Source organism: Thunnus thynnus, chromosome 8 (assembly GCF_963924715.1).
Source record: "Thunnus thynnus chromosome 8, fThuThy2.1, whole genome shotgun sequence".
NCBI classification, from domain to species: Eukaryota; Metazoa; Chordata; class Actinopteri; order Scombriformes; family Scombridae; genus Thunnus; species Thunnus thynnus.
Window position 1 is genome coordinate 18,700,322 of NC_089524.1, and position 20,067 is coordinate 18,720,388.

The following is a 20,067-nucleotide window of genomic DNA, read 5'->3' on the forward strand; positions in this document are numbered from 1 at the left end:
GACAGTGATCTCTTCATCAATTAAAGGTTAGAGCTCCAAAACTGTAACTGTAACTGCAGGTTTTACATTGTAAGAGAGAAGATACTCGTGGAAACATTTTTATGTGGTTGAACAGTTAATACTCTTGGAACTGAGAACAACAACTCCAGTTTAAGAAAATACTCTGAATAATGACTTGTGCCTGACACAGTTTTTTTTCTCAAGAAAGTCCAATTGCCTTATTAAAATCATTAAACTTACATCTACTACTTCTCCCTCATTGGAAAATCCTGAATCTATGAATATGCAAATATTTTTCATTTCTTAAGTTTAACTGCTAGACGCAAGATGTCTCCTACTTCACTGTGAAGTCCATTCTCAGTATTTGTGCACTGGAGGCTTCAGGTTTTCACATCATACTTGTGTAAGTTGTATACTGGACCACGACTGGGTCCAAACTAGTTGTGATGTCACAAATCATGTTCAAAGGTACACACCTTAAACTCAGAATTCCTGTGAGCACAGAGAAACTTTCCCCCCTCCAGCAGATGAAATGTGAAAACAGTCTTCCAGTGTCAAACTCTGCACATACATCATTCTGCACAGTGAAGCTCAAATATCCAAGTAAAGTATAATAAGCAAAACATTTTTTTGGGTAAAGTCTTTGAGTAAAATATGCACAAATGTCCTTTATGCTGACCATTTCAAAGTTTAAATGACATTTGGAGGTGAAAGTATATGGGACTATATAAGTGACCTCAACCTGCGCAGCAGAAATTATTAGACACCTTATGTAGACTGTTTGGCATCTGAACATGCTACAATATCTGGCGCCCTCTGCTGTAAGAAATGGGTATCTCTTTTTAGACCAGTGCAGGAATGAGGTCAAACGTTGTCCATGAGGGAGACTTCCAATTACCTCAGGAGTAACATTTTTACTGTACGCCTCCAGTTATTGTATTAAACTGGTCTCAGATAGAGTGTGTCTTAAGAGGTTGAGGCCTTACACTGTTGTCTTTAGAGCTTAGAGCTGGAGAGTAACCCGCTTCATTCTGGGGGTCCGTGTGAGAACTGACGCCAAAAACAACACACAAAAGAATGAGAAACAACAGCAGAGCACCAGAGGAACGCTTAGAGAGAGAGAAATTAATAGAAGGAGAGACAGAAAGAGATGGAGAAACCAGGGAAACAGAGAGAGAGAGAGAGTGCATGTGAGAGCTTCCCAGCAGTGTTCCACAGGGAGCTGAGAACAGAGGCCCTGTTGTGTGGACAGTCACAGGGTGCCAACAAAACACCTGGCAGAGAGAAGGAGTAGGGGATGACAGGGAGTGTCAGAGCTCAGAGAGACCATGGGGACATTGGACAAAAAGAAGGATTAGGAGAGTGTGCGTGTGTGCTAATAAAAGAGAGAAATAGAATAAGAAAATCAGCATGTGTGTAACCTATAAATATAACCTATTTAATTTGTGTGTCATATATGTGAGACATGAGTATAGGTACAGTACACGTGTGCTTGTGTGCACACTGTAATCCTCAGTCAGGGTCCCGTGGGAAAGCTCTGTGTGTGTGTTTCCTGGAGGAGCCCCCCTGGCCCTGACTGAAACGTGACTGCACTCCAGCCAGGTCCTCAGCAGCTCAGCTCGGCTCAGCTCAGCTCAGCCAGGCTCACAGCCACCACCACTGCTGCTGTGAAGCACTGGTTTCCTGTGCACATTCCCCACCTCCCCGGCTGTGTTATTTTTGGCCCAAACAGAGGGGTACACAGCTACGAACCAGGGGCCTTGCAGAGGCCTTCGCTGTCCTTACTCCTCAAGGCCTGAAGCGCCCAGAGAGACACGGCTGAGTGTGCGTGGTGGATCTTCTGTCGTGTTTGTAGCCATTATGCTCTATTAATGTCAATGTCGGTCAGTCGGTCTGTCTGCCGCTTTGGTACAGACTGAAATATCTAAACAGATGTTCGATGGATTGCCATGAAAATGTGTTCAGACATTCATGTTCTCCAGATGATCCTTACTGACTTGGTGATCTCTTGACTTTTCCTCTTTTCCTCCTTTTCTCTTGACATTTGTGGCATTGAGTGAAAACTTTCACTTATTTTAGATGGATTTTCATAAACATTTTGTTTGAGACATTCATGTTCCCCATAGGATGTGATCCCCTGACTTTTTATCCATTATCGGGTCAAAATGACAATGTGTCCAATACTCATGACTAACACACTGAACTAAGGTGGTGATCATAGTAAACATTGTATCTGCTAAACGTCGGCTTGTTAGTACTATCATGCTGATGTTAGCATTTATCTTATCCTCTCACATCTGTCTCAGTCTTGTTTCACTTTATTTACCAGGGATCACTCTGTCTTGCTGTATTTTTAAACACATTGTTTTTGCATGTTGTAGCTCCCTTGTTGCTGCTGGTCACGCCAAGAACAAACTGCGTACACACAGTGTATAAAGCAGAGGTGAGCCAAGGCCAGAATTGAACACAGGCACAAAATAAAGTTGTTAAGGACTCCGTAGGGAACAAGAAAAAGCAGAAGGAATTCAGTGTTTCTGAACATGTACACAAATACTTTACCCATGCAGACTAGGCAACTTTTATAAACACTTTGAACGAATTCAAAGGGTTGTTCTGTATGTCCAGTGTTGATTAATATTTAGCACGTTACCTGCTGTGCAGTGTTTGTGCATTTGTTTTTGTGATTGGCTGTAAAACAAGAAATGAACTCATTGCTTGTCATACTTGTTGGTTTGGACACCAATGTTCCACTCATTACAACAGTTATATTGCAGTTATCCAACACATACACACACACACACGCACACACACACACAAACACACACACACACATACTGACACCAACCTCCATGAGAAAACAGCCCTATAAAATCATATGATGTCATTTCAAAACCAACACTGGGTTCACTTTTTTTTTGCATTACTTTGCAATATTCATTAAATTCAAAGGGTGTCTGTTCTATGTTGTGCTCGTCTAAATGCAGTAACCTGCTCTTACTCAAGACAGCCCACATTTCATCTCTGGTGTTAATAACAAAATTACATCTCACTGACTTGCTGATACTGAACTTTAATGAAATTCATTATCTTGTGGTGGCAGTGCACACAGTGAAAAAAGGTAAACCGAAGGACGTATATGACAAGGATGTAAAAATGTGTTGCATTTATGCATATACATGCATGACTCCATATGTGTGTTTGCGTGCGCATACACATTTATACAATCAAAACATGTTACAGGCCTGCACGTGTGCTTGTGCGAGCATGTAGGAAAGCATGTTGTCCCTCAAGTATAAAAACATAAAAAAGCACTAGCTCTAGCATGTGAGTCAAGCTGGCCAACACAACAAACATGCAGTGATAACAGAACACACCCAGCTGGAGGAGGTGGCGAGGGGGAATGTCCTTACCCTCACTTGATGATATCGTCATGGCAACATAGTTACACCTGTCAGCCAGAGTACTTATCAGGGTTTCCGTGGTGCAAAAACAACACACATTGAATTAATCATTTTCCTGACTGTAAATCTCTGACTGTAAATCACTCTCTGAGGCCAGATGAGCTGTGTGTATTTGTGTGTATAGAGTGTACGCTCACTGGTTGGCGCCAACATTACAGTATATTATCGATTTCTTGCAGGATCTGTCACACTTATCTCAAGAATTCCACCACGGCAGACAGAAAAATCTCTCCATCTCTCCATCATAGCTGCCTCTTCAGTCACATGTTCTGTCTGCATCATACTCAACCCCATCACATGTTTAAATGTGAACAAGTCCTGCAAACGCAACAGCATACTTGAGGGGGAAAAAAAGAAAGACATGTGAGGGTTTAGAGAGATCACAAATAGGGAGCCATGCATTCTAATTAAAGCAAATGTTAGACATTGCAACCATAGGTCTATGAGTCTACTTCAGAGTTGCCCATTCACCCCTGTGGGGCATTTCTCTGAAGTTTGAGGTGAATAACTTGGGTAAGTAGTGGTTACAGGATCTCTCTGTAATCACACATCTTGGGTTACAGGGCATATTCTTGACTCTACTTCCTTCAGGCTTTGCCCTCCAGGTTCTATACAAAGTAGCAAATCGGGCAGAGACGCAGCAACCTAATGTTGCCTGTAAAGAGATTTATAGCAGTTTAACTGACTGATCCCCGGGATAACTAACGGGAGAACTGTATCAAGGGGTCAAAAAGGGGTCAAACATTATGTGACATAGGGCTTTATTTCGTAAGATCATTACATCTACACATTCATATAGACATTCAAGTGAATGGATTGAACAATATGTGACTCTAGCAAGCCAGGACTATACCTGGCAAACAGGAGAGTATATCATCTATGTATCTATGTATGTATTTTATCTACATAAACAACTGCTGGGTGTAAATTTTCCTCCTTCCTTCTTCATGTGTATGTGGTTGTGTGTGTGTGTGTGTGTGTGTGTGTGTGTGTGTGTGTGTGTGTGTGTGTGTGTGTATGTGTGTGTCATGTGTTGGTGTTGTTAGAGTATGACTGGTATGAAAGGCAGTGTCATGTGAGCACGACTCTAAATCTTATCAGCTTTCTCAACGTAATGAATGACATCAGTGACAGGAAATATCCCCATATAGTATTTCTTTCTGCCCCAACTTTGGGCTTGTTTTTGGAAACCACCCAGTACTGTGAAAATATGTTTCCTCTATGGTGATAAATACTTTGAACAAACTTAACTTTACTTGTTGAAGTGTGTGCCAGTGTTCCCTACGGCCATGAATAACAATAAATTAGCTGGCTATGACAAGCATGGTTGTTAAAAGTTCCATGTCCTTGTAAATGTTCAGGTAATATTTCCTATTGTCATAAATATGTCTATTGTAAGTGTACAATCTATCTACTGCACAGCTAAAAGCTCTATGTCCTATTATGTTCCTCTCTGTTACTTGTATGTTGGTTCTGCAAAACCCTAATACACTGTGTCCACTCTTTGAAGGGTGAAAGATATTCAGAGTTATTAAGAGTTTTCCTACATCTGTCGGTGCACCATACAGTAAGGAGAAGCTTTGAGGATGGGCAAACATATGTTGATCTTTACTGTTTCCTTTATATTCTTGCACTCCAATTTCTCTGTTCATCTCCGTCTGCTCACCTTAGGAAGTCGAGCAAGAAGAAAGCAGGACATAATTCGGGTTTCTGTGATTTTCTCAAGAAAATTCCCAAGGTATTGCAAATAATCAAAAATACGTAATTGAAATAACTTTTTTTTTAAAGGGAAGGGTGGGGGGGGGGGGGGGGGGGGGCTTTGCAGCTCATGCAGTTTCAGCAGGTTAAAACACAAATTAGTGATTCACCTAACACGGATAAAAGTGTCTTTAAAGAGGCGGAAAATCTGCAAGTGGTGTGAGAAGCCTTACTTCACTGCTCCCAACCAAAGCAGCTTCAGGAGATTTTTATCAGGCCTACATTCAAATGTTCTCTGGAAAATGACAAGAAGAATTGTGCAACTGCATTAATGAGCCAAACACTTTTTTTTTCTTTTTTTCAGAAGACTGTGATTTTTTGTTTATAACAAACTATTCGGGGATTTTTTTTTTTGCTGTAAACACCAGCACATTGTCACATTTTACGCTCTAACTATTAAACTTTGCCTATTGTCATTATCATGACGATCGGCTCACAGATTATGTTTTGGCGGGGAGGAAATAAAGCCATTCATTCTTATCTCACGCAGGGTGCCATAAAATCTAATCAGATGATGATGATGATGATGATGATGATGACAGCGCGTCCCTCTCTCCGCCCTCAGCAGGAGCAGGTTGCGTCAAAACGCTCCTCCTCTCCCATTTGTCGCTGTGCGGTTCCCATCCCCATCACTGGAGCGCGGACAGGTAACCGCAATGTCGCACTTATATTCTCGTATAACACAACAATGAAGCGTTTCTACTGGATTTCCGGAGTATACAATAGATACATTTGATTAAAAAGGTAGGCTGTTTGTTGATGGAGCTGTCCAGTCCGAGGCTGTTCGGCTGTAGCGGGATGTGAGAGGTGCTGCGCGCTGCCAGACTTCATGTGATTATTATTACTAATATGTTGCGTGTTGTTAATTGATAACGTCATTATTTCTGTCTGTAGAGAGGTAGTGTTTCCACTGTGTTTCTGGCTGCACCCAGGGTGTTTTGGTTTATCTTGCCAGAGGCTGCATGGAGGCTTTGACATACGCTATCATGCTGCACCGCTATAATCAATATGTCAATCAGTGTGACGCTATAGGAAGCAGCTTTTAAACTCAAACCGATCAGCTTTGAGCATGTGATTTCATAATTGAGGAAAGAAGTGTGTGTTAATGTGTATGTGTGTTTATGGATGCATGTGTGTGTGTGTGTGTGTGTATGTGTGTGTGTGTGTGTGTGTGGCTGTGTGGTTCAGGTTTTGTTGGGATACACACAAAACAATCCCGCTTAGATCAGAGCCCATAATTCTTGTTGGATTTCCACAAGTCATTTAGATGATTGTTAAATATTAACATTCAATATGCTGCCTCATTTGTCTGTTTTCATTTCTAATCTTGAGGGTCTCAACTGCTGTTTGGCATTAATATGAATAAGGCATCAATGATTTAACAGGTCAGGTCTGCTCCTGACAAAAACCCACATGAAACACTGTTCTCCTCTCCTCAGGATGGAAGCCCTGTTGAATGAGTGGTTGTGGCAGGAGGAGTACTGGCTTCCTCCTGGCATCAGCTGGCAGGACATTGAGATGAAGGAGGACGAGGGCCGCTTTCCTCTGCCGAGAGATCTCATCTACACCTTGCCGCTGGCCTTCGCCTTCATAGCCTTCAGATATGTCTTTGAGAGGTGAGAGGAGATATAACCCAGACTCCATCACAGTTGGACCGTGAAATCACAGATGCAAGATCTGCTTTTTCATTGTTGCCATTAACTTTGACAACTACTGCTGTGCTTGACTCGCTGGAGCAATACGTTTTCAATATATTCACAGCAGACCTGCAAGTATGATGTTAAATTATATGGTTGGAGTCTTTTGTTGGGTCAGAGCAAATGTTTAGAAATATTGTGTCTCGTTTCCTTGTTGACTTTCACTGGTCATGCTGTCTGGTTTGCTGCCTGCTATGCTGCCTGCGTAGCTCAGGATAATGGCTTAATTAGTGTTCCTAGTAGATGGAGGGTGTAGATCAGACATGCAGTGGCAGGCAGGCATTACGAGTAGGCAGTTTTAGCTGCTGAATGTGTGAAAGCTGTTTCTCCTCCTAGATGGACTGGGTCCAACCTTATAAAAATGTGATGTGTTTGTGTTTTTGAGGAAAAAGAGGATAATAACAGTGATATGGCAATGATGGTGGTAGTTTCTTTATAGTGGATGAAGGGCTATAGCAAACTCTAGTTAGTAGACTTAACTGAACTTTCAGATGTTGCTCTAATGTGTTACTGATGCTGTGCGGATTCACTTTACTAATTGCCAGAAAAACTGATGGCCTCTGCAAGCTCTTATAGAGAGACACCAGCCACTGAGTGCTGACTAGAGAAAAAAACAAGTGATGGGAAGGTTTAATGTATATTCCCAGTTGTGCTTATTATAAAGATTCTGGTGAACCATCTAGAGACTGCTTAGAAAGGTCAAAACATGTCTGTGGTGACGGCAAGAGGGAATTGAATCTTGTCCTCTGGAAGAGATAATGACATGACAGGCATACCTGATAAAAGTGTGTTTGTTTGGTTTTTGAATATTCGAGCGACAGGAGGTGGATTTTATTCATTTTATGAGGCACTTAAAAGCCTTTTAAAGTTATGCTCATATCCAGAGTAGAGATGAAACAATAAGTCGATGTGTTAATTGAGAGAAAATCAATCAGCAACTATTTGATAATAGATTTGTCATAGTTCCAGCTTCTTAATTATGAGAATTAGACCCTTTTCTCTCTTTTATATGATAGTAAACTGAATATTGCACCTTTGGTTTTATGAAATTGAGAAGGCCAATTTTCATTTCTTTCTGACATTTCATAGACCAAACCATAAATTGATTTGAATTGATTATTTAGAAAATAATCATCAGATTAGTCAATAATGAAAACAATGGTTTGTTTCCCTAATCCAGAGCTACTTAAAATGGGTAAGCATGTACAGGTTCATTGTCCTGCTCACACATGTTAAGACAAAATCACAGCAATCAAATATGTGATCATTTGGTTTCAAGACACTTTCTGCTCAGGCCATGCCACATTTCTGCACCATTTAACTGATAGAAGGTGCTGTCATATAATATGTAACACAGGAAATAATGCAACATTTGTCATGTCATTTAAATTATTCATCACATACTCAGCTGCTCGCTTTTCTTATAAGTAGCAGCAAGTGTTGAAAACAGGACCAAGTGGCTTTGGAATTCACATAGATTCTAAATTGGCAGAAAACAAATGAGTTAATGCTCTCTTCTCTGTTTCTCAAGGTTCAGAAGTTCAGAAAAAAGTTCAAGCAAGGCAGCTTAACAGGGAAACTCGCCTGGACACTTGACTAGTTCTGCTGGTTGATCGCTGGTAGCAGGACAAGAGTCGAGGATGACGGAGGCAGGATGTAAAGACATGTGATGGATGAACTGATAGGAGTCCTGTTTTTGCATGCTTTTCCTTATCAGCTACTATATTATCTGTCCTTATGCTCACAAGTTTTGTGAGCTTGTTTGACAAGACCTGTCTAAGATCGGTACGATTGTTATGCTCAAGCTTTGTTTGAACCTTCATCAGCTATTCATTAGCAGAGTAGTAAGTTTAACATGAGATGTATTAGTAGCAGAGGAGGAATCTGAATACCAGCATGCACCTGCATGTGTGTGTGTGTGTGTGTGTGTGTCTGTGTATTCTGTAGTATTACTGTTAGTTGTTGTTGTGGATGTGCAAAGTTGAGTTTGAAGGTGTTGCTCACGTCTGAGTGGCTCTCAGTCAGCTGGAAGGTGAAAAGGTGTGTCTTCATTTGATCGTCTCGGGCCGCAGCTGTTTCCTATGTTGAAGTGGTGGTGGGGGTGTGTATGTGTTTTTATGGTTCCTGTAACCAGAGACTGTTTGTGTCTCTGAGTAAAGCTGTACTGACCTTCTCATTCTCTCTGATCTGTCCCTCCCTGCCCGTTTCAGGATGATTATCTCTGAGATAGAGTTACACACATGTGTTTATGCACGTGCATACACACACACACACACACAGACACACACATCTATCAAAGCATCTCTCCTGTGCTCATACTCACATTGTCCTTCTTCTTCTCTGTCACTCTGTCTGACTCCATCTCTCTGTAACACACACACACACAGATCAAGTGTCTCTTGATGCCGTATCAGCTAAAGACAAAGGCTGCGTGGCCAAATGTCACAATGCACCCATGGGAGCAGGTCTACAGGCTGTCAGGAGCAGTATAATGAGTTATCTTGTTGCCACTGTTCTGTACTGTACTCTGTAGGATCACATTGGACAGTTGTTGAAGTCATCACACTTGAATCCCTTTGGAATTTATCATATTATCAAGAATAAAAGTTTTTCTTCCTTGTCTCTTGTGTTCTGTGTCCTCTCAGGCTCATCGCTGTCCCATTAAGCAAACGTTTAGGTGTGAAGGACCGGATTCGGATTCGAGCTGCTTCTGTCCCAAAGCTGGAGACCTTCTACAAACAGAAAAGTCGGCAGCCATCACAAGTTTGTATTTCCGTTCTGTCCTCTCTTATATCAAAAATATCTAGGTTCAGTTGATTGCAAGCATCTTTTTTTGACAATGAAGTCACAACCTTGACATCAATGTGTCTCACCACTTCTGAAACCAAATCTACGCCCTTCATAACAGTTCTATGTGTGAAACTAGCACATGTTTTGACAGATATACTGTTTAACTTTGTAGAACAGACAGGCAAAGCCCGAAGGGAGTTCTCACCTGTAGAACTCTTGAGCCTCACACTCATGTGCCAAGTGTTTTTGTAATATATGAGAACACTGACGGAAGAAGGGCGAATGCATGTGGAAGTTTGCATAAATTTGCAAAGACCATGATTGATTGGGAGTTTTATTTGGATGAGTTGTCAACTTTCTTGGAACAAGGAACTGTTTAAAAAAGTCTGTATAAAGGTCCCAGAGAGATAAAGTGCTGGATACAGGAAATTAAAATGTTTTTTGGAAGGTTTGTTTGCTCTACAGGGTTGAGAAAATATTTCTTCCTTTAAAAGTCTATTCTCAGTTTTTATCATCACATTTCACATTTCATTGCCTCCTTTAATGAAACTAATAATCAGAAATGCTAGATAACGTCTGCTTCAAAAAATAGCACAACAATGTACAGCAATTACTATATAATTGCAATTGTTCCTTTGTGCAGAGATAGTTTTGCTCTTGTCCCTCGTCAGTGAGCAGGTGCAGACATGTAACAGAGAAGTTCAGGTTCACATGGAAATTCTCACCCTCCTTTTGGTTTTTGTCTGATGTTACGACATTGATGTTCTTATGCAGACAAGCAGGACTTGCCTGTCAGGACAAGACATGACTTGGCATATCAAATGAGAATGCACTAATCCATTTGCACTTATCTATGTCATGTGTCTGTGTATGTTTCATGCATGTGTGCATGTATACATACCACCATGTTTGTCGCTGTGTCCTGACTTACTTTATTTGCAAATTTCTTTGTGGCCTGAACAACCTGCAGCAGTAGCAAAAGGCCAAATACCAGGTCACAGTCTTCCAAATGATTGATCCTCTAAGAATTGATTGTGCTAAAATAACCACCACCTAATTTTTTAATACAATAAGCCAGCATAGCTACAAGAAAGAATGTTGTTTAGCTCTGACTCAGATTGACACACTCTTAAGTAATTAAGTTTCTACCAGCACAAGGATCTCTTCAAGAGAAACACAACCCTGTATAAAGTATCAGGGTGGAGAAAGAGAGAGCAGGGAACATCAGACAAACTGTATTATTGTTACAGACTCATTGGTGCAGAACAATTGGTTGGATTAAGCACATTTAACATTGCAGGAGTCTTCCATTTGACAGGTGGAACCTGGTACAATCTGCATTTTCCTCTAATGAAGAAGCAACATAACTGTCAGAGAGATCAGCAAGTAGTTTGGGCTTGTAATATATCAAATCTGAAATATTGTATCTCAGACAGTGAGAGTGCAGCCAGCAGCAGGCTGTAAAAAAACTACTTTGCCAAGAAATGAAGTGTTGTTAACTTAATCATAAAAATATTCTCAAGTGTGAAATTCATTTGAACCCTGCGTTTGTGTAAATATGTCTTTGTGTTTGTGTGTATTCAGAGTGAGGTGGTGAGTTTGGGGAAGCAGTGTGGACTCTCCCAGAGAAAGATCCAGACCTGGTTCAGGCACAGACGAAACCAGGACCGACCCAGCAACACCAAAAAGTTCTGCGAGGCCTCGTGAGTTGTTTTCTTTGTTCTTTTTCCTCAAACGTTGTTTTGCACGTGAATAAAAGCTGCAGTAGGCTAAATGTTTCGGAAGAGTTCATATTTCTAGGCAACATTAACTGGAGCTGTAGCAGAGCAGAGTGCCCAACCATTCAGTTTGAGATGGTGTAGATTTGCACTGTTTGGCAAAATGCCATAAAACTAAACAGCTTGAAGTGAGAGCTTTGTGCAATGGAAACTTTGTGCTTTCCTGTTACATGATGTCTCTCTTCAGTTTTAAACTCATGCTGCTACCTAGTTTGCCACCAATGTGCAAACAGCCTACTGCACATTTCACATCACACACTGCTTAAAGCAGCAATAATCATTATATTTGACGGTTGGTATATGAAAGGGGTCACTCATAGTGAGAAATCCTACAGAATTATCACCCAATTCTGCACCTTCCCTCAGCCCTACAGACCCTTTTAGCGACTTTCAGCTCATTGTTTTGGGTTTTCTGCCCCACAACTGTTTTGGTTTACTCTCACCACTCTTAAATTATTGTTTTTGGCTGCAGCAGGCAGCGGTTTTTAGCTCTAAAAATCAACTGTACCGTACGTGTCCAACCCCAAACAGCAGACAAACAAAGTTAGTCGCTAGCTGGTGAAGATAGCAAAGCAGTTAATGGCTGAAGATTTACAGATATTTCCCTCAGGTGTTGTTAGAGAGCAAAACAGTAAATATGGGACTTAAATTCATCAGGAAGACACAAACATAATTCCAAATAAATGCAAATGTTGCTCTGTATCTGCTTGATGTGTGAATAGGCAGCTGTTTGCTAACAAGTTTGTCATTTCAACTTCAAAGGTGATAATATACTTAAGTGTTGTTTCCATAACTTGTTTCGTTGCCCCAAAGTGGTCAAAAAAATCTGTTATCGGAGGTTTAATGTCTCTTTCATTCATTTTACACAGTGGATGGTGTATAGTTATGTTTTTACTAAACTTGGAACTTGATTTAACAAATTGAACAAACAATGATTTATAAAGTCACATTCTGATGTTAGAGGCTCTATTTCAAAGTATGAGGTTTACTTTTACAGAGTGACTGTTTTAATAAAAGCAAAGTACACAAATTTCTGTTTGAAGTTTGAGCCATCTATTGTTTGATGATTTTCTATTGTTTAAAGATTTTCAGGAAGTACTTTATTTCCAAAAGGGAATTACATCAGTGAAAGTTCAACATGTTGGAATGAAACCTTTCATGTTCATGTGAATATAGTACAGATGTAATGTACAACATGCATCTTTAATATTTCTTCATGTGTTAAGTTAATTTATACTGTTGCCACTAACAAATGATGGTTTATTTTTATCTATGCAGCTGGCGTTTTGTCTTCTACCTTGTAGCGTTCACAGCAGGGCTCGGCTCTTTAATCAATGTAAGTCTGTTAATCACTTTATTATATTTTATTTTAAACAGGCCAAACAATTTATACAGTGTGTGATTGGGTGTGAATGTGATAGATTCTTGTAAGATGTGAAGATAATGAGTATTTATTTCATAGTCCTGTGTGATATCATTGACACACACTGTATTATTTCTATTTGCTAAGACTCTGCTTCAGTTTTTCTTTTGATCTTCTAGACGCCATGGTTCTGGGATCACAGAGAGTGCTGGAGGGGTTATCCCAAACAGGTGAGGAAGAAACAGTAAGTTTTTGTCATTGATTAAAAAAAACTGCCATGTCTTGTTCAAGGAACAATCTAACCTCAAAAATGCTTTTCCAAAAAATTCCATTAAGAGGCGTCAGTCATTTCAAATGCTTGATTATTTGTTGTTGAAACTTTTTTTATGTAGATTCAACAGAATAGGGTGAGATACAAAATTACGTAGTTATACAAAATTGTGCTGAAATGACTCATTGATTAAGTTAGTCAGCCAACTGACAACTATTTTGATACTTGATTAATCCTTCAGGTTATTTATCAAACACAAATACCAAGTATTTGCTGTTCCCAGCTTCTCAAATGTGAGGATATGCTCTTTTTCTTTGTTTTATATCATTGTAAGTTAAAGATCTTTGGCTTTGGATTGTTGGTCAAACAAAACAAACAAACAAAAATCACCTTGGTCTCTTTGAACTTGTGATGGGCATTTTTCACTATTTCCTGACAATTTATAAATCATTTGTTGATTAATCAAAAAAGAAACTACAGATATATGATTATAGAAATATTTTTATATGCACGCCTAATACAAAATAGATTCTACATGGTCTCTGCTATCTAGCATTCTGGGACAACACCCTTTATGAAGCAGTGAGTAAAAAAACAAAAAAAACAATAGCTGCAAGGGGAGAACAAAACAAAGCCTTTAGTCCATGTAGAAGAATTTGTCCTCTGCAGATTTTGGCTTTCTAACACAGATTGGTCAGTACACTCCACCCACTTGCTAACTTTCATCTCCTTCACTTCCTTTACAGCAGAGTTTGGCTGCACACTTCTGTGTTTCTTTTTTTTTTTTCCCCTGAGTTTGGCAAGCTAATAACTCTGCTGTGTTGATGACAGTTAGGTATGCCTGCAGGTCGGCATTCCTCCGGGGAAGCCATCCTTTGCTCGCAGGGTCTCGGCCTCAAACGGAAAACACTAGAAAAAATGCAAAGCTCCGTCTCTCTGTATCTGCAGTTTGACTGATTACAGCTCCTGCAGGCAATATTGCAGCTGACCTTTTCCCTTTTCTGGGGTCATGTGGCCTCTGTCAGAGAGAAAGGATGTGTTTTTAGAGTTGAAATTCTTCAGTCAACTTCCTTTCATTGTGTTGCTGGAGACTTTGTATTGTTTGTGTGTTTTGATTCCAGATAGTACACCACCACTTTCTCTAGCTTCCTCCTTTTGAGAGCAGATTGACAGTTTATTGATATATTTACTATATGGGAATGTACAGGAGTTTTTACAGTAAGTGGCCATCCAGAGCTTAGGAAACACAAACATGTCCTCAGACAGCGTGAGACTGTAAATGCTCAGCCGTGTGGAATAGTTTGAGGACAAAGAGGCTCTTTTGGGGGTCCCATTAACTCCAAGGCCCCAAATCTTCAGATCTTTCTTAGCACACACATGCAGCAGGGGACAGTCAGTCTGCAATATCAGTCCACTCTACATGTTAAGCTCTGGAACCGTATGCAGCTGAACAACATATGTTTTTGCAAAATAAATATTTTATCACAGTAATTTACTGTTAAGGCGCCTGGCAAAAATGTGTGTTTTTCTTTGTTATCTAATGCTTCAGCATATGTCTACAGTATGTTTTCCTGAGGCTACTTCAGATAAGCAGCATGATGGAAATGCTTCTCTTGCAGTCACATACCACTGTATGTATCTGCAGTAAATTTTGACTCCTTGTTTCTCTCTTCCTCTTACCTTTTAGCCTGTGGCCGAGGTTCATCACTGGTATTACATCTTGGAAATGGGCTTTTATTTGTCGCTGCTGCTGTGTGTCTCTGTGGATGTCAAGCGAAAAGTGAGTGTGAGCCCCCCCCCAACCCTCACCCCCACCCCAAACACACACACACACATGCTTTTCAGAATGGAGGCTTTTCACATGGTTTCCTCTGCATTTCCCCTTATCTTGGGACTTAGATTTGAAAGCCAAATGGTCAAAACCAAAAGCTAAATGTCATCACTCAACCACTCAGTCTTGTTTTTTTGTTCCCCCCCGCTAGTGTAATCCAAATGTTGTTTTTCTCTTGCACGATTAAACTCAAACAGATTATGCACTGGATTATCTCCTGTTACATCATAACTTTGTGTACTTTGCATTTGCTCTCATTTTAAAACTGAACGTTGCAGGATTTAGAATATTTAATACATGTTAGCACTTTGTGCAAAATTCACTATTTGCATTAGTTCTATACACATATATCCAACAAACTTTTATGTGCTCTAAACGGACCAGTTGGACTTTACTGTATTGCTAAACTGTATTTTTACAAATAAATTACAATAAATTAGCACTGTAATTCACCTGTGTTCCATGTTTCATGCTTGATCCTGCAGCTTTTTTAGGCTCTATTTCCTAAATTTTATCCCAAAAAAAAAAAAAATGTTTTACGCAGCTGGGGACTGATTCACTGATTTGCTCCAAACTCCTGATTAATGATATTTGAGCTTCGAACGTAACAACAAATTACTCCAGACAGCATGTCCAGACAAATCTGTCATTAAAATCCTTGCACAAAACTGATTTACAGGACCACAGATGGAGAGCTGCTGAAGTTTGGGTTATGCTACTGAACATGTTTCTCATACTGTGTGGTCTGTGTGTGTGTGTGTGTGTACTCATGTGTGTTTCAGGATTTCAAGGAGCAGGTAATTCATCACATTGCCACCATATTCCTCATCGGTTTCTCCTACTGTTCCAACTATGTGAGGGTTGGCACACTTGTGATGCTGCTGCATGACTCCTCTGACTTCCTCCTTGAGGTAAAACACAACACCTGAAATTAAATATGTGTGAATTGATTCTTTCAACGATGTTGAGTAATATTTAATGGATTTACCCAAGCCGCCTCTTTTCCACCGTACACCTCCTCATTCCATTGCTATGAATGAGTTCAAGGAAGAATAAGGGCAGCAGGGCGGAATTTCACAAATCATGTGTACATTTCAGGTTTGGGAAAAAGGAAGGAGGAAATACAAAAAAAAGAAAACAAAAGCAGAATATGTATTCAAAGTTGAATGAAAAAACATTGCACTTGCTGTTCTATAGTCTGATTCTTCTTCAACTCTCCTGATAGTCATTTTGCACAAAGGTCACAGGGAACCTGACTTGAATACAGGCATTGTGTATTTATTGCGGAAGTATTCCCATTCTTACTCTAACACTTTATAACCCCTCACTCAGGGAACTAAGCTGCACATAGAAAAGCATTATGGTCCACAGTAAACATAAAACCTGCCCATTGTGGCTAAAATTCTTACCTGCAAGTCCAACAGTGAGACAATAGGTCCATTGTCCTTGTTTTTCAGGCTGATTTTCCTTGGTGTCATGTTTCACTGATAAAGGCTGAAAATCAATCTTGTCACTGTCATCTCAGAGTTAGAGGAAATATGTCGAGCCAGTCATGTGACCTCAGGCGTGACTGGGTGTCGGCTGGCGTAATAATAATAAGAATAACTATTTGTATAGCACCTTTCATACAAAAAAATGCAGCTCAAAGTGCTTTACAACAAAAGCAATTACATGCACCAAGTGCTGCACATCAAAAAAGACATAAAATGAACATTAATCATTCGTATTCAGCCAGTAACTCATCACAGCCAGGCATGTGTTTCTGTGAAGAGTACTGTTTGGTAGATGATAAATTAGTAACCTTAATATATTTAATAGTTACTGATTATTTATCACATTTGGCCTTTGAAAGTCAATTCTGAAACCAGTTGTCTAAATTAATTAATCTCTGTCTTGGCATTAATTTTATAATCACATTCAAACAATGGACGTCTAATTTTGAACAAAGATTTTTCAATTTCCTTTTTTTGTTAACACTGCTACTCTGATTTCTACGGAGCCCCCCAGGGGTCAAGGCAAGATTTTTTTTGCATTCCCTTGCAATATGTTTTGCGTTCTCTCACAATACTTTTGTGTTACCGCGCAATACTTTTCTTCTTCCATTCCTTCTGAGCCATATGTCTACTATTTCCACTCGCAACGCCCCAGTATGGATCAGCTCACTGAATTTTACTTTGAACTGGGCAATGATATGCTGATATAGTACTACTGCTCAATAGGCATGGTTATGTAATAAGTGAAAGTAAACTTAAACGAATTCTTAGATCAAGAGGTCTCTCCAGAAGAAAGCAGCACAGTAATCTGCAGGATGCTTTCGGTTTCATATGTGACCAGTTACTGTCCTCAGGACAACTGCACGGATACAGATGGATATATTCTAAATGTAGAGAATATGGCCTTCAAGTAAGAAAAGAGGATGTCCACCTGATTATGCTGGATCCCAGAGGGGTTTCACGGAGGAAAAGGAGATGTCTCCAGAGATAAGATCAAGATCATAAGAGTCAATATAGCAGATGAAATTTGTGCCCTTTGAGAAGTAATTCCGCCTCTTTCTGTTCAAAGTAAAATTCAATGAGTTGATCCACACTATGGCATTGTGCTGAGAGAAACTGAGCGTAAATAGACATATGGCTCAGAAAGAATGGTAAAAGAAAAGTGTTGCAAGAGAACGCAAAACATATTGCGAGGGAACGCAAAACATATTGCGAGGGAACGCAAAAAAGAAATCTCGCCGTGACCTTTGAGGGGCTACATAGATTTCGGCAGGCATGTTTGAAGTATATTTTATATTTAGAATAAAATGGTCTCAGTCCTTACATTTTTCCTTTGAACATTTGAACATTTACGTAGTTGAGTTATTGCCAGACATTTTCTATATTACCACAAATCAAAATTGATTAAATACAGTCATCATACCTCAACTGTTAAGGAGACTATCCAGCCCCTAAAAAGCTGTCCTATCCATTGACTTCTCTCAAAGCATCGTTTAACAGAACACTCTCTTTATTACTCACTGTTAGTTGCTCTGAAAACAGCACCAACTACAGGTCTTGTTTAACTATTATTTGTCATATGTAGAGATTATCATGTGTGGTGCTTGAAAATAGTTAATTATAGATGTAAGCTTGAGGAGTGTTTGTCACTAATATTCATTAATGATAACTAACAAGGACTTTTTGTTCCTTTTTCTTTCAAAAGTCTGCTAAGATGTTTCACTATGCTGAGTGGACGAGGACGTGTGACTCACTGTTTGTCATCTTTGCTTTGGTCTTTTTGGTCACAAGGCTGGTGGTGTTTCCTGGCAGGTAAGGCATTGTGGGAAATGTGGTACTTAATCTGTGGAGGGGGTTTTCAGATTTATGCCCGGTATTCCCCTATTTGGAATTGATGTTGTGCTACCAGATGTTGGAACTTCCCAGCAACAAATCCAGTAAATTCCACATAGGCTCAAATTTAGGAGTCACCAATTGTTTGATTCAAAATACACTCTGTTTTTTGTTATATATCCAGTGCCACGTTTTGAAAGTTGTTTTTGTTGTCCATTTAGTCTGTGCTAATGTTTTGTTCGACCTGTCAAGGATCCTTTGTGTCGGATCACCCAACTGTGTCCATGTCTTGTATTACCTCAAAATGACCTAAATCTTTCAAGAGTCCAGAGCGTTCAACTAACGCCTGACCTGCGTGAAAACTGTATTACTGTGTTTGTTTTCCAGAGTGGTCCATACAACCCTGGTGGTGTCTCTAGAATTCTTCCAGCCCTTCTTTGGTTATTACTTCTTCAACACACTGCTGTTAGTGCTGCAAGCACTGCATGTCTTCTGGGCTTACCTGATCCTGCGCATGGTCTACAAGTTCATGTTCTTGGGCAAGGTGAGAGGAGTGCATTGTTAAACCAGCAAATGAAGGGGAGCAGGGAATCAAACATTTTCATTTAATGTTTTTTTAATTTCTTTATAGGTGGAGCGTGATGAGCGCAGTGATGAGGAGAGTGAGGTGGATGAGGAAGAGGAGGAGCCTGAGGAAGAAGAGGATGAGTGTAGCTGGGAGCAAAGGAAGGGTGCAATCAACTCCAAACTGGCATCGCTGGCTAACAACTGTGTCCTGAACAACCTGACCAACCAGAGGAATATAAACAGCAGACTACCCAAAGCCAGATAGTGGAGAAACCCTCTTCCACATCTACCAAGCCTCACTGGAAGAAAAAAAGTTGTTTTCCCTTCTGCCTATCGAAGATGAACTAATTTCTGACATATGATACATACATACAGTATGGCTTGTGTACATCCAACACGGTCCATTGATGATTTCAGATCAGGGTAAGTTTGCATTCTGCTTTTCTTTAAAAAAAAAAAAAAAAAAAAAAAAGAGGGTGAAGAAGCACAAATGATTGTAAATCCACACACTTAGTGTGAGCTTAGGAAGCAACGCTATCACTACTGTCACCAACTCTACTGTGTATTGTAAAAATAAATTTGGCAAAACATGGAGACAGTGAAAATCCCATTACATAAAATCATGTTTTGTTTTGTTTTTTTGATTTTGTATTTATGCTGTTTCTTTTCATTGTATTATAATAAGTTGTTTGTAAATACATAAGGATACAAGTAGCCGGACTGTGCTATAATACATTTATGCTTTCTTAGGTCAACAAGAAAAACTGAATGTTTTTTATACAGAATCACAAAACTATCATCTAATATATTGTATAATATGTGTTAAACAAAGGAAACTAAAGCTAGAATTAAATAGTAATTCACTCCCCCAGCTTTGTATCCACATACACTGTATGATTGACTGTACATAGACTATTAATAACCTTGATTGTAGGAAATCTGTTGATAAACCACTTTATAGACTATTTTTTATGAACCATTTAGTCAACAGACAATTTTTATGTTATTATCTGTGACAGAATACAAACTTCTACTGCAGAAACCCCTTAGGGATGATAGAAGTTATATTTTTCCATTGACAGGAGCTGGTTTTGTCAGTTAAGCTCACCTCTTAGAAGAGATATGGTGCCCCCTGGTGCACAAAGAAGAACTTGTCCTTGTAGAGAAGGCCCTCCCTGTGTCTGATAAAAGTGATGCCTTTGCAGAAAATGTGTTGCTCCTAGAA

The 20,067-nt window shown here is 39.7% G+C and overlaps 1 protein-coding gene across 3 annotated transcripts; it reads left to right on the top strand.

Moving 5' to 3' along the window:
• Positions 1 to 5,760: 5,760 nt before the first annotated feature.
• Positions 5,761 to 19,281, top strand: LOC137187769 (ceramide synthase 2-like). Of its 3 annotated transcripts, none has more exons than XM_067596921.1 (11): positions 5,761 to 5,866; positions 6,659 to 6,835; positions 9,562 to 9,679; positions 11,291 to 11,409; positions 12,763 to 12,820; positions 13,027 to 13,077; positions 14,806 to 14,898; positions 15,732 to 15,860; positions 18,148 to 18,254; positions 18,663 to 18,819; positions 18,907 to 19,281. In XM_067596921.1, the coding sequence occupies exons 2-11, from the start codon at positions 6,660 to 6,662 to the stop codon at positions 19,105 to 19,107; spliced, it is 1,209 nt and encodes a 402-aa protein (XP_067453022.1). In that variant the 5' UTR covers positions 5,761 to 5,866; position 6,659; the 3' UTR covers positions 19,108 to 19,281. The 3 variants fall into 3 exon arrangements, with proteins under 3 accessions (XP_067453022.1, XP_067453021.1, XP_067453020.1); XM_067596920.1 differs by having other exon boundaries at positions 5,819 to 5,963; XM_067596919.1 differs by lacking the exon at positions 5,761 to 5,866 and adding an exon at positions 5,875 to 6,050.
• The last annotated feature ends 786 nt before the right edge of the window (positions 19,282 to 20,067 follow it).